The sequence below is a fragment of the Molossus molossus genome, unplaced genomic scaffold (assembly GCF_014108415.1).
Source record: "Molossus molossus isolate mMolMol1 unplaced genomic scaffold, mMolMol1.p scaffold_m16_p_2, whole genome shotgun sequence".
NCBI classification, from domain to species: Eukaryota; Metazoa; Chordata; class Mammalia; order Chiroptera; family Molossidae; genus Molossus; species Molossus molossus.
Genome location: NW_023425355.1, coordinates 122,038,642 through 122,052,088, shown reverse-complemented (window position 1 = coordinate 122,052,088; position 13,447 = coordinate 122,038,642). Strand labels below are relative to the sequence as shown.

Sequence of the window (13,447 nt, the reverse complement as noted above, 5' to 3'; positions counted from 1 at the left end):
GGGGAATTGATCAAAAAAGATCAACTGACCTCAAAAATATCTTTCTTTATAATTTCCCAATATCTTTAAATAATTTTTTTAATTTACATGAAATTGATCTTTCAAAAAGTTCTATTGAACTAATAATGAGACAAACATTCTATAGACTATTGTATCCTGTCCATGGAAAATTTAAAAACATAGAGTTGATCACTTTATAAAATAATTAAAATATATACTATTTCTATGCTTTTCATAGGCTATGACAATTAACCCTAAATTCAGAAAATCAACCAAATGCTGCATAGCCTTCACTTCTATTTCCCATATGATGTTCTCTCTGTACCGTATGAACTGAACAACATTTGCAAGAGTATACATCAGTAAAAAGTCTATCATGGATTATGGTTATTTTAAGAGTATGTAATCAGCCCTGGCCAGTTTGGCTCAGCGATTACAGCTTTGGCCTGTGGACCAACGAGTCTCAGGTTTGATTCTGGCCAAGGGCACGTACCTTGGTTGCGATTTGTCCCTGGCCCTGGTTGGGTTGTTCAGGAGGCAACTAGTCAATGTGGCTCTATCACATCAATGTTTCTCTCTGTCTCTCTGTCTCTCTCTCTGTCTCCCTACCTCCCACCCACTCTATCTAATGATAAATAGAAAAATATCCTCAGGTAAGAAATTAAAAAAAAAAAAGAGTATGTGATCAATTTATTTGGATTTATCCCTGAAAAGAGAGATGCAATGTAATTAGGAAGCTACTCAAAGTGCCTTGTAAATAGTTGATTAGAAAGATTTTAAGAAGTTAAAGGGAAAGGAGACTGCTTCCAATGCCATGATGGAAGGGAGGAATCTAAGTCACTCTGAAGAAACAAACACTCCTTTGATCTCCACACTTATTTAGGTATGATTGTTGACTTCTTATAGTACCACACATATACTTACATCTAAACTAAATCAAACATAAGAATAAAAAACAAATTTGTAGTTCTCACCATGAGCTGAAATTGTGATTTTTCTGTGTAATGTTCATACTTCAATATGGTGTTTAATAAGTGTTGGTTGAATTCAAACAAACTTTACCATCATCATGTTTGAACACACTTTATACAAAGAAAATAACATTCAGCCCAGTAAAAACCACTTGCTGCACAGAACACTGACAAAAGGACCTGAGTTCAAGACTTATTTTGTCCACCAAACATAATGACATTGAGTAAAATCAAAAAACAACATGGAGTCCAACCGGTGTGGCTCAGTGGTTGAGCACTGACCCATGCACCAAGAGGTCACCGGTTCAATTCCCAGTCAGGACACATGCCCAGGTTGTGGGCCCGATCCCCAGTGAGGGGCATGCAGGAGGCGGCCAATCGATGTTCTCTCTCATCGATGTTTCTCTCTCTCTCTCCCTCTCCCTTCCTCTCTCTCTAAAATCAATAAAAGGAAAAAAAAAACAAAAAACAAAAAACATGGAGTTGCCTATCAGGCCTGGGTCATGCCTTCCCCTGCCCTCTGTGGCTGCATGCCTTCACTTCTAAATTACATTAGCCACAAGAAGAAGCACATGAACTAGAACACGTGATCTTAATAATAGCTGCTTTGATTTATAAGAGAACCTGAGATGCTTTCTTTGAATTTGGGGCCCACACCCTCACCCAAATATTAAGCCTGCTGTCCCATGATATCCAGACTTTGTCCAGGTCTCTACTTACATTATTTTTCTGCAAGACCTGCAGTGCCTTGTTGACATTGTTCAGGGCATGAACTCTTGTGGATCCTTTTTCTTTTGGCTGAAATCAAAATGAAATAATGTTACTACCCAGAAGAGAGACCACGATCTATTAGAAATTGTACAATTTATACATTTCACATCTAACTTTGACTATTTTGAATGAACACAGGCTGTGAGGCATGAATATAAGGAATTTAGGTGCTTTGGGCTAATTGTACTGGTCATAGGACTTTCTTAGCATGAATCGACCATTCCTCAAGAAAAATGATAGCATTTTTTTTCTTCATAAAAGATATTTTGGTTACATTTATTCATTTTATATTATTATTTGGTTACGTATTATTCATTTTACAGCTCAGGTGGGGATTACTACATGACCACCAATAGAAACATCATTGTGCATAAGGACATTTGCTAGTAAAATAGATAAGTGAGTTTATTTCTACACTTTAATAAAGTTTAAAAGAGATTTGGGCCTAGCAAAACTATTCAGTGCAACAGAAGGTTAAAGAAAACTATTTTTGTGACTGTAATCTTAATTCTCTTAATCACTGGAGCTCAAACCACAATCGTCTTTGGTTTTCTAGCTCTCACTCTCAATCCCAAAAGTCATGTCTTGTCTGGGAATTTTTATACTATCATTTACATAGTTCATTACAATATATGGACTATTTATTCAGTCATGGAGTTTGAGAAATTCTACTGTTATGATGCCTGCCTAAAATGAGATCTAGCCACTTAATAAACTTTTAAGTGCACAATGTTTTTAACTATAGGCACAAAGTTGTACAGCAGACCTCTAGAACTTCTTGCATGACTGAAACTTTATACCTGTTGATCAGCAACTCTCCATTTTCCATATCTCATATAAAATGTTCTTATCACAATAACAAATAAATTAAACTTAAAAGGATGTTATGTTTAAAAGCCTTTAGAGAAACACATTCAATAACAAAGATACCAAACATTGAAAGAGATTATCTATTAAGTGACATAAATTGTTACTGAAAATCACCTTCTTGTTCTCCATATGATAGCCTATGCCAAAATGAAAATAATATTGTGAGACTGTTTTATTCAGAAATAGGTCCTGTGTTGCTAGTTAATTCAATGATTGGTAAATTAGTGGATTTTACTAGATTTCATAAAAGTATGTTGAGTTTGTTTGTGGTATGAAATTCTCCTAAGGCTAATGTGAATTTTCTTATAAATAAGTCACGTACCAGTTTTTGATCCGTCAGGCCTTCAAGAAGGTCTAGGAGGCGTCTCCCATCCTGCAGGTCACTGAAGAGGTTCTCTATGTGCTGCTTCCCAAACTGAAATATGAAATATACCCGATTAAGCAAAACACGCTTGCAGTGATCCATTTCTGTGATTATGCCTCTGAAATTTTTGAGCTATGTTTAAGAATATTTAATATATCTAATTCTTAATGTGTCAAGGGTGCTAGATGAAAAGAAACCCTCCAAGTAAAAAACAAAAAATAATATATCATCATTATGCTGAAACAAAAAAAATATATCATTATTATGCCAAATCTATTTAAATTTTTTAAATTCTCACCCGAGAATATTTTTCCATTTATCTTCATATAAAGCAGGAGGGAGAGAGGGAAGAAGAGAGAGGGAGAGAAACATTGATGTGAGAGAGACACATCAACTGGTTGCCTCCCACATGACCCAACTGGGGCCGGGGACAAACTGCAACCAAGGTATGTGCACTTGGCTGGAATTGAACCCGGGACTCTTGGTTCGCAGGCTGATGCTCTAACCGCTGAGCCAAACCAGCCAGGGCTATTTAAAGTTTTTTTAAAAAAAAACAAGAATTAAAGCTCTGGCCAGTTTGGCTCAGCAGTAAGAGCATCGGCGCATGGACTGAAGGGTCTTGGGTTTGATTCCTCATTAAGGGCATGTAACTGGGTTGCAGGTTCTATCCCTAGCCCCTGTTGGGATTGTGTAGGAGGCAACGAATTGATGTGTCTCTCTCACATTGATGTTTCTTCTCTCGCTCCCTCCCTCCCTTCCACTCTCTCTAAAAATCTAAAAATCAATTGAAAAATGTCCTTGGATAAGGATTAAAAAACAACAACAACAACAACAAAGTTGGAGATTTGTAGTTTAAATGATCCAATTAACTCAACCTTTTTCAATGTTGATTCTATGAAGGAGAGAAAAAACACTGAAAATATGAGGCAGTTGGGTGTTGAGGGAGAAGGAAAAACACAAAGAAACAAAGCCCACATACAATGCCCTGTGTAGGTGTATCAAATTTAATCATTTCATGTACTTGGAAATATAATACTTAATCACAGAGTGTTTATCATCCTTCACCCATAAAACAAGCTTTCCCTGTGCATACATTATACATTCTGCTTCAGAATGACCCATTCTCATAATGAACGGCTCAAATTTTGTTTTAAATCTGATTTAAATTGAGTTGATATAGGCCAGTGAACATTTTTGTCTATTTTTTTTCTTCAGTTCTTTACTTGGGAATCTAGTGAGGAAAAATAATAGACACTAATAACATCTTACATTTTTGGAGTAACTGCTGGTGAGCAACACTCCACCAAATGACTGGATCATATCATCTTTGTGATATTTCTATGAGGTGAGCGTTAATCTACTCATTTTACAGGTAAGACAAAGAGGCTAAACATGTAGTCCTTTGTCACAAAGCCAGAAGGTGGTAGAGCCAACATTTTGGCCCAGATCTGTCTAAATGCTGGGGTCCTTGTTTTTTCTATTTTATCTTCCTGCTTCCTTGACCTTATGTCCTTCCATTTAATTATCTTTCTTTCTTAAAAAAATTTTTTTCCTTTATTGATTTCAGCAAGAGAGGAAGGGAAAGGTAGAGAGAGATACAAACATCAATCAGAGACAACATCGATTGGCCACCTCCTGCATGCCCCCCACTGGGGACCGGGCCCACAACCTGGGCATGTGTCCTGACCGGGAATCGAAACAGCAACATCTTGGTGCATGGGTCGATGCTCAACCACTGAGCCACACCGGCTGGTTTATTTGATTATCTTTCTAATATTTTATTTTTTCTGCCGTGCCTCCAAATATTTTCTTTTTCTGGTTTAAAGCCTACAATCCCTTTACATGAAATCATTGACAACTCTTTCATCACCCAAGTTATCTAGAAAGCCCTAATTTGTCAGTGACAGATATTTATTGAGCACCAATCAACCTGAGCTATGTGCTAGAGCACACACTAGTAAATCAGACAGACATGACCCCAGCCCTTGTGGAACTTTGAGTCTGGCAAGGAGAACAAATAATCTTAAAAGGTAATACTACACAGAAGCAGTAAAAGGGACCCAGGAGCATATAACTATGGGAACTCCTATAGTCTGGGGACTAGGAAATACACTCCACAAATGTCAGATGATGGTGATGGCTCTAACATTAGCTTTTGGGTGATTGGGCCCTTCTTTTTTAATTAATTAATTATTATTATTTTTTTTTAGCCTCACCTGAGGACATTTTTGCATTCATCTTCAGATAGAGCAGGAGGGAAAAAGGGAGGAGGAGGAGAGAGAGAGAAACATCGATGTGAGAGAGACACATCAACTGGCTGTCACCGAAACGACCCCAACCAGGTCTGGGGACAAACTGCAATTGACGTATGTACATGCATGCCCTTAGTGGGAACAGAACCTGGGTCTCTCTGGTCCATGGGCCAATGCTCTAACCACTGAGAAACCAGCCAGGGCAATTGGGCCCTTCTTAACCACTCCTTCAATCTACAGACATTGACTTTCACACAGGTCAAGAAAATCAAGAAGAGCCCTTCTTTCCAGGCAAAAGATATCTCTGAAGCTTCCACAATTGAAGACACAGGATTCAGGCTGTCCCTACAGCCAGGTAGCCACGTCAATGACTAGTCAAGTCAATGCCTAGGTGTTTCAATTAATGAGAATACTGCCCCTTGAGAAAGTCCACCAGCCCCTGTATGCCCAGCTTTGGGAATCGAGCTACATAGGTGCTTTGACAAAGATAACTACAAGTTATTCTTTTGAAATTCTACTCAAATGGTTCTGCTTAAAACTCTGTGGCAAAGGAAAACAACAGAAAACACTAACATGCTTTTTTTAAAAGCACTTTTACTACATATAATGTACAAGTAAATCTTTTTTTTTAATCTTTTTTTCTTTATTGATTTTAGAGAGAGGAAGGGAGAGGGAAAGGGAGTGAGGGATAGAAACATTGATAAGAGAAAACATCGACTGGCTGCCTCCTGCATGCCTCCCACTGGGGATTTGGCTCACAACCTGGGCATATGCCCTGACTGGGAATCGAACCGGTGACCTCTTGGTGCATGGGTCGATGCTCAACCACTGAGCTACACTGGCTGGCATACAAGTAAATCTTAAAACAACAGTGCCATTTTCATGGAACTTAAATGAAAGAGTTTTACTAATGAGTAAAGAAAACGAATGTGTGCTTTATAATTTTGTCAATAACCTCATATATAACCTGGAATAACTTGGCATTTGGGGAGTAATATTAAGGTTTATTTTCAAATTGGTTGAAGTTCTACAATGCTTTGAAAATGGTGTTTTGTTTTTGTTTCTCTTTTTTTCAGGAGCAAAATTTTACAGATGCATCTGAGCAGTGCGTGAATTCTAAACTTCTCAACAAGAATATTGCACCCTGAAATGTGTCAAGTTTTGAAGAAAATAAAATATAGGTAGCTGACAGATATACTTGTTCTTATTAAAAATATATGTCTAGATAGATAGATAGCTAGATAATAAAATCTGTCAAACCAGGAAGGATGTGGGTGGCAAAATGTTCATTCAAGAAGAAAAACAGAGACAAGGAAAGAGATCAATCTCGGGGTACAAAATAAAGCATGACCCTCTAACATCCAAGACACGAGGACTAGAAAGTTTATGCTTTTGGGCAAGGAGTCTAGACAAAGGTCAACAAGGTAAGCAGGCTCTTGCTTTGATCCAAACTTGTATACACAGACCAGGGTATTTTATAATTGTCCCATTTAAGCTGAAACCAAACAAAATAGAAAGGGAGTGAAGGATTGTAGGCCAGTCAGAGGCCTCCAGGCACACCTAGTTGGGGCACCTAAAAAGCAGTGAGGTGACAGAGAAAAAGACAGTTCCTGGTATCATAAGTAACTTTTAAAACTCACAGAATCAATGATACATTAAAGTATCAAAATGAAATCCAATTTCTATTTGTTATATCCACCACATTCTCCAAAAGAGTGCTTCTCAGAATGTTCCACCCAAGCATCCTTCCAACAGATGAGGTTGAATAAATTTCACCCGGAGTTTGGCACTATAAATTATACAGTGATTGCAGGTTCCAAATTTCTATGAAAGCAGGTGTTTTATGTTAAGAATTAGTGGAGCCCTGGCCGGTTTGGCTCAGTGGTTAGAGCATCAGCCTGCAGTCCAGAGAGACCTGGGTTCAGTTTCCGCTAAGGGCGCGTACCTCAGTTGCAATTTGTCCCCGGCCCTGGTTGGTCATGTGGGTGGCAGCCACTCCATGTGTCCCTTTCACGTCAATGTTTCTCTGTCTCTCTTCCTCTCTCTCCCTCCCACTATGTCTGAACAACAAATGGAAAAATGTCTTGGGTGAGGATAAAAAAAAAAAAAAAAAGAATTAGTGGAGATTTTGCTTCCTTCTCTTAATGTACCATTGTTTTAACTTCAAAGTAATTTCAAGCACTTTTGGAAGAAATGTCCTATCCTGTGGTCTCACTGAAATTAAAGTGATGCTCAATGACCGGTACAAAATTTAGCCTGTAACTGCATGGACCTTCAGGTGCTCAGTCTTATTCTTCCTGTAGAATGAATATCCCATGGAAAACAAACATCTCATTTCTCTTGAATGGTTTTCATTTCTTTTTTTCATTCCTAGATTCAAGTTCTCATTCCACAGTGTTGTAGATACGATGTGGCAAAATGAGTACACATTTCACAAGCAGAAATATCTGACTTTCTAACTCAAGTCTCCTCTTCATTAGCTGCACTGTCTCAGGCAAGTGACTTAGCCTTTTTGAGGCACAATTTACTCTGAGGTGAAGTGGAGATTGAAATAATACCACTTCAGAGCACTACTCTGATGTTCAAGTGAAACAGTGTAGGCTCATTGCTCAGACTTGGAAAATAGTAGCTCCTCGGTAAATATTGGATGGTTATTATGTTTTATTCTTCTATTATCCCTTGCCTTCTCTTTCTTTTTTTAAACATTTTTTTTCTTTTTATTGATTTTAGAGAGAGAGGACGGGAGAGGAAAAGAGAGATAGAAACATCAATGAGAGAGAACATTGATTGGTTGCCTCCTGCATGCCCCCCACGGGGGATTTGCCCCACAACCTAGGCATGTGGAATCAAACCAGCGACCTCTTGGTGCATGGGCTGATACTCATCCACTGAAGCACACTGGCCAGGCTTGCCTTCTCTTTCTTTGGCCAAAATCTAGCTGTAACTACAATTATGTTGCACTATTAAATGTGCTACAAAGTGCAGAACTCTCCTGGCCAGTGTGGCTCAATGGACTGAGCATCATCCCTTGCACTGAGAGGCCCCAGTTCGATTCCTGGTCAGGGCACATGCCCACGTAGCAGGCTCGATCCCCTGTAGGGGCATGCAAGAGGCAGCTGATCAATGTTTCTCTTTCACATGGATGTTTCTATCTCTCTCTCCCTTCCATTCTCTCTAAAAATTAATCAATAAAAATATATATATATTTTTAAAAGTGCTGAACTCACAGTGTGTTCTGTTTTCTCATAGTTTGGTACCCCTGTCAGAGGAAAAGTCAAGGAGGGAAGATGTCACTCCATATTCAATTACAAATACTGAAAATGTGGATGGCACAGGAGAAATACTCAAGCTTCAAGTGTTTTTTTCTTTTTTCTTGTTATTTTGATTATTTTTAATTAAATCTTCCTTTGTTTTCCTCCCTTTTCATCCTCTACACCTACCATGTCTTTTTGTTGCAAATGACATTTTATGTCATGAAAACAGTAATATTTCCTTAAAATTCCCTATTTTAGTGGCTTTCTTTTCAAGTGTACAAAAATTATTTTGTAAAACATTAAATCTGCTTTGGACCATATAACCCTCTGGCTCTCTGTCTTCAATTCTTTTCATGATAAATATTTTCTTTTAAAAGTGAACTTTTGATAATACTCAGCAGTTTTCTATATCCACTTACAGTTTGTTTTCTTCCTTGCTAACCCAAATAACAGGATGAAAGGACCATAAAATGAGACAATAATCCTTCCAGATCATTGTCAATGTGCTATAAAGAAATACGGAATTTCTTTATATCTTTATACAGACCATGTTCAAAAATAAGTCAGACAGGTTGATTGGTAAGTGGCACAAACAAAGTGAAAAAAATCAAAGTGAAAACAATTGAGAAAGGGACAGAAATGCATGTGTGAAAATATTTAAATAGCTTCTGACTCTTTAGAATTGTCAATCTTTTAACCTGAAAATACAGAGAGATCGATACAATGTTGCAATGGAAGGTAAAGAACACAGGAATAATTTAGCATAGCCTTCTGATTATAGAAAGGTCAAGCTCTGGACATCTCTGTTGCTCAGAAAGTCAAGATACTCCTCTGTAACGACTAATCTTTAGATACTAGAAACGCCCAAAAGCATTAAAACAGCAAAAAGGAGTACAAAATTCAAAGTTATTGGTGAAGCCCGTGTGGCTCAGTGAACTGAGTGTCATCCCATGGACTGAGATGTCCTGGTTTGATTCCTCGTCAGGACACATGCCTGGGTTTTGGGCTTGATTCCTGGTGAGGAGCGTGCAGGAAGCAGCCAATCGATGTTTCTCTCTCACATTGATGTCTCTATTTCTCTCTCCCTTCCTCTCTCTCTAAAAAAATCAATAAACATGTTCTTTAAATTATTTTTTTAAAGTTATTAGTGAATACTGCTGACCAACTTCCATAAAAATAATGCAACCCATTGTAATATAAATAGGCAGTTTTTATAGATGATTTTTAAAGCATGGGTTATAAAAAGTATTCTATAAGAGAATTTTATTGTGGTATAGTATAATACAGGAAAGTACACATATCTTAAGTGTTAGCTCAGTGAATTTTCACAAAGTGGACACATTCATATTATCCATATCAGACAGAGAAACACAATAGGGCACAATAGAAACACAGAGATGCATCCTGGGAGCCTCGTCATACACCTTTCTGTGCACTCCCCTTCAAAGATGACTACTATACTGACTTTTAGTACTATAAATTAGTTTTGCCTTTAAAGGAGTCTCTAAAAAACAGAAGAATAATGCTGCTTTAGTTTCATTTTAGGAAGTTGACAACAAACACATCGGGTTTGTGCAGAAAAAATCTGGAGGGGGGAGTTGCATTGATGAAATACATTTTACAAAACCAAGGGAAGTGGTATAATATAGTAAAGAAGAATATTTTCTCTGTATTCAGCATGATTTGGTTCAAATCTCAGCTCTGCCATATTTCAGCCGTGTTCTTATCTTTTTCATTTATAAAATGAAGATCTGTTATTACCTAACCTGTGGTGATGCTGAGAAGATTGAAATACACTTAGAACAGTACTCTGTTTGAGGTGCACTCAATGAATGTGAGTGATCATGAATTTATTCCAAATTTTTAACCCAAATAATCTATATTTTCCACAGTTCTCCTTGTAACTCTTGCCCCAGAATAACAGAGGGATCAACGTCAAAGTACTAGTACGAGGATAAAATGGATTATATATCTATTTTATATATAAATAATATATATATAAATAATATATATATATAAAGTGTGTAGCATGTTACCTGGCATAGAAAATGTTTCATAAATCCTAATTATATTCTCTCCTTCCTCCTTTCTGGAGGTGGAGCAAACTCTCTCCTTTGAGGATCCCAAAGTCCTAGCAAGACTTGGGTAACTTGAGGAGAGTTTAATAAGGGACAATTTACAAATATGAGGGCAGCTAAAGAAATAATCAGAACTGGTAATAGAGAAGTACTATTATCACTCCTAGACTCATAGGAAGAGGAGAAAGAGAATGGTTACTGGTTCCTGAACAAAGAAAGGGCTGAGAGGGTCGACAGGAGTTTTGATATTTGGGGAATGAATGCAGTAAAGAAATGCTCTGGTCTTTCGTTCCTCCCTCCCCCAGATCTCTTGTAAATGCTCCCTTTAGCCAAATCCAACTGGAAGCCCAAGGGCAAGGAAGCGTTCTGATATCATCCCCAGAGGTCCGCCTCTCAGTGAAGAGAAAGGCAGGGAGTGAAGCCAGAGGGGTAAACCAAAAACATTTACCACCCTAGACAGAGAAGCAAACTCCCTGTGATCCAAGGGATCAATGTCAGGGACACCCATGTCAGGAAATAAATGAAGGCCCAAGTGTTCCTTCCCAAGCCTGCTATATTATTTCTATCTCTGGTAATGTCATTTCAAAGAGCCAAATGGATCACTGGGACACTTTCTCTTCCATAATAGGATAGCAAAGTACTAGAATGTTTCGTGGGCTTTAACGGATGAAAATTAATATATATTATTCTTCTTTTTTCTTTATTGATTTTAGAGAGAAAGGAAGGGAGATGGAGAGAGGGATAGAAACATCTATGAGAGAGAACATCAATTGGCCACCTCCTTAATGCCCCCCACTGGGGATCGGGCCCACAACTTAGGCATGTGCCCTGACCTGGAATCAAACCAGCAACCTCTTGGTGCATGGATCGACGCTCAATCACTGAGGCACACAGGCCAGGCACATATATTATTCTTTATTCCTTAGTATCAAATACTTTTAGAGACTTTTATATTCCAGGAACAGAACTAAAATGTGGGTTACAAAGATAATCAAGAAAAATCCAAGTTATCCCTTGGAGCTAAGAAGTGCTCAAGAGCTGGGTGAGGTAATATAATAGTTTTACAACCTCTCCAGATTAAAATGTTATTTGGCACTAATTCTTTATAAAACAGAATCACTAGGACACAATGTGTATGTTACACTATTAAGTACACGAGAAAAGATTCAACCAGATTGCACATTAGAAATTTAAACAGGAATCACAACAATAGCTAATGGAAAGTAAGTCATTATCTGTAAATGGGCTATTATAAACCCAAAAGTAGTGTGCTTAACCAAAACTCAGCATGGTCTCTTGTCTGATCAGGTCTATCTTTAACATGCTTTGTAATAAAACTGAATTCTTCACCTAGTCCTGAGATTTCTTCTCATCTGTAAATTAGATAAGTTAGCACAAATTCTATTGCCAGGTATTCTGAAATAAACACAAGTAAAATTATGGTAGGTAATTTTCTAGCTTGCATTTCTAGATATAACCTTAACATAATTTGCAAATAGTTATTTTAAAATATGTGGAAACCTTCACACCATAATTGTAACTAATTCTGTTATACCACCTTTAATTACCCCTTATAAATGTAAATTTCTAAAAATTCGATTTTTCTATTGAATCACATAGGTATAAGATTTAAGGTTGAGATAGCTAGTGATGGAAACAGAGGTTGAGTATATTCTATCCCTATTGTGGTTTTTGTTATAGAAAAAGCACAGTATATGGTTTGTAAGTCAAAGCACTTCATTTGAAAGATTCTAAATAACACTCTGATTCTTCAAAAAGAAAAAAATAATAATACTAGAAAAATGCCAAGGATTAGCACTTAGCTGCACATAAAACGCAAAGAGAGAAATTCAGGCTTGTTCAGATCCAGTAGGAGGAGACTTTAAGATGAAAGGACATGTGAAGATGCCTTTAATGAATAAATGTAAATTGTATATATAAAATTAACATTCTGATAATTTCTCTATTATGCTGCCATGCAATTGTGTGTGGACAATTATGTGATAATATACAGCCTCTTCCTAATTTTCCCTATCTTTATCCAGTAGGAAGTCAGCCTTGGACTGTTCATTTTGTCTTCTTCCATGGCTATGAGGAGGGTCTGCTTATTGGCAGTACAAAATCAAGGGAACAGGAAACACGCAGAAAAGACAAAAGTCACATGAAAAATAATATTTAAATAAGAACTTCTGTCCCCATTATACCTCTATTTCCTTTTAATAGTTTGAACCATATGAAACTTTTAATTCTGTAGTCAAATATGGTGAAATATTGGCAATTTCTTGCTTGAACCTGATATATTTCAGAGGGCATGAGTAATTGAGTGTTTAGTTTATATCAGCTACAAATTCTGTGCACTGTACATGGATTATTTTAATTAATCCTCACAACAATGAATTACAATCATTCCCATCGTACTGATGATAAAACTGAGGCACAGAGAAGATAAGAAACTTGATTAAGTTCACACAGCAAGTAAGTGGTAGATAAGAATCCAAACTTAGGCAGTCTATTTCCAGATCTCTTAATTGTTCTATACTTTGCAACTGCTGTGTGAGCTGGACTTCTATGGTCATGATGCCATTTCGGGTCAGTGTTAAATAAGTTTTACTTCTGCATTTTCAAAATCTCTTTTAATAAAAAAAAGGATAATTTAACTAATTTATTCTTTTTCTTTCCCCTGAGGTTTCTGAAGGTCAGATATAGTTACATAGCCTACAAACAAAATTGCTTCTAATTTTCAGTTGAATCTGTAATTGAAGGATAATATCACAGTGATAATTCTACATATGCACATTAGGAAAATTCTCCATTGTCATAAATTTCTATTGTTATATCACTTTTTTTGGAGAGTCTATTAACTCTTTCAGGAGTCCAGTATGCCAGG

General features: G+C 37.2%; 1 protein-coding gene across 1 annotated transcript in view; it reads right to left on the bottom strand.

Moving 5' to 3' along the window:
- DMD (dystrophin) overlaps nucleotides 1-13,447 on the bottom strand; it is a 2,326,146-nt gene that overhangs the window by 1,790,800 nt on the left and 521,899 nt on the right. Inside the window, exons 3-4 of the mRNA XM_036270045.1 lie at nucleotides 2,935-3,027; nucleotides 1,692-1,769 (exon numbers count right to left, since the gene is read on the bottom strand). Coding sequence (XP_036125938.1) covers nucleotides 1,692-1,769; nucleotides 2,935-3,027 — 171 coding nt within the window. The remainder of the gene's footprint in view (nucleotides 1-1,691; nucleotides 1,770-2,934; nucleotides 3,028-13,447) is intronic.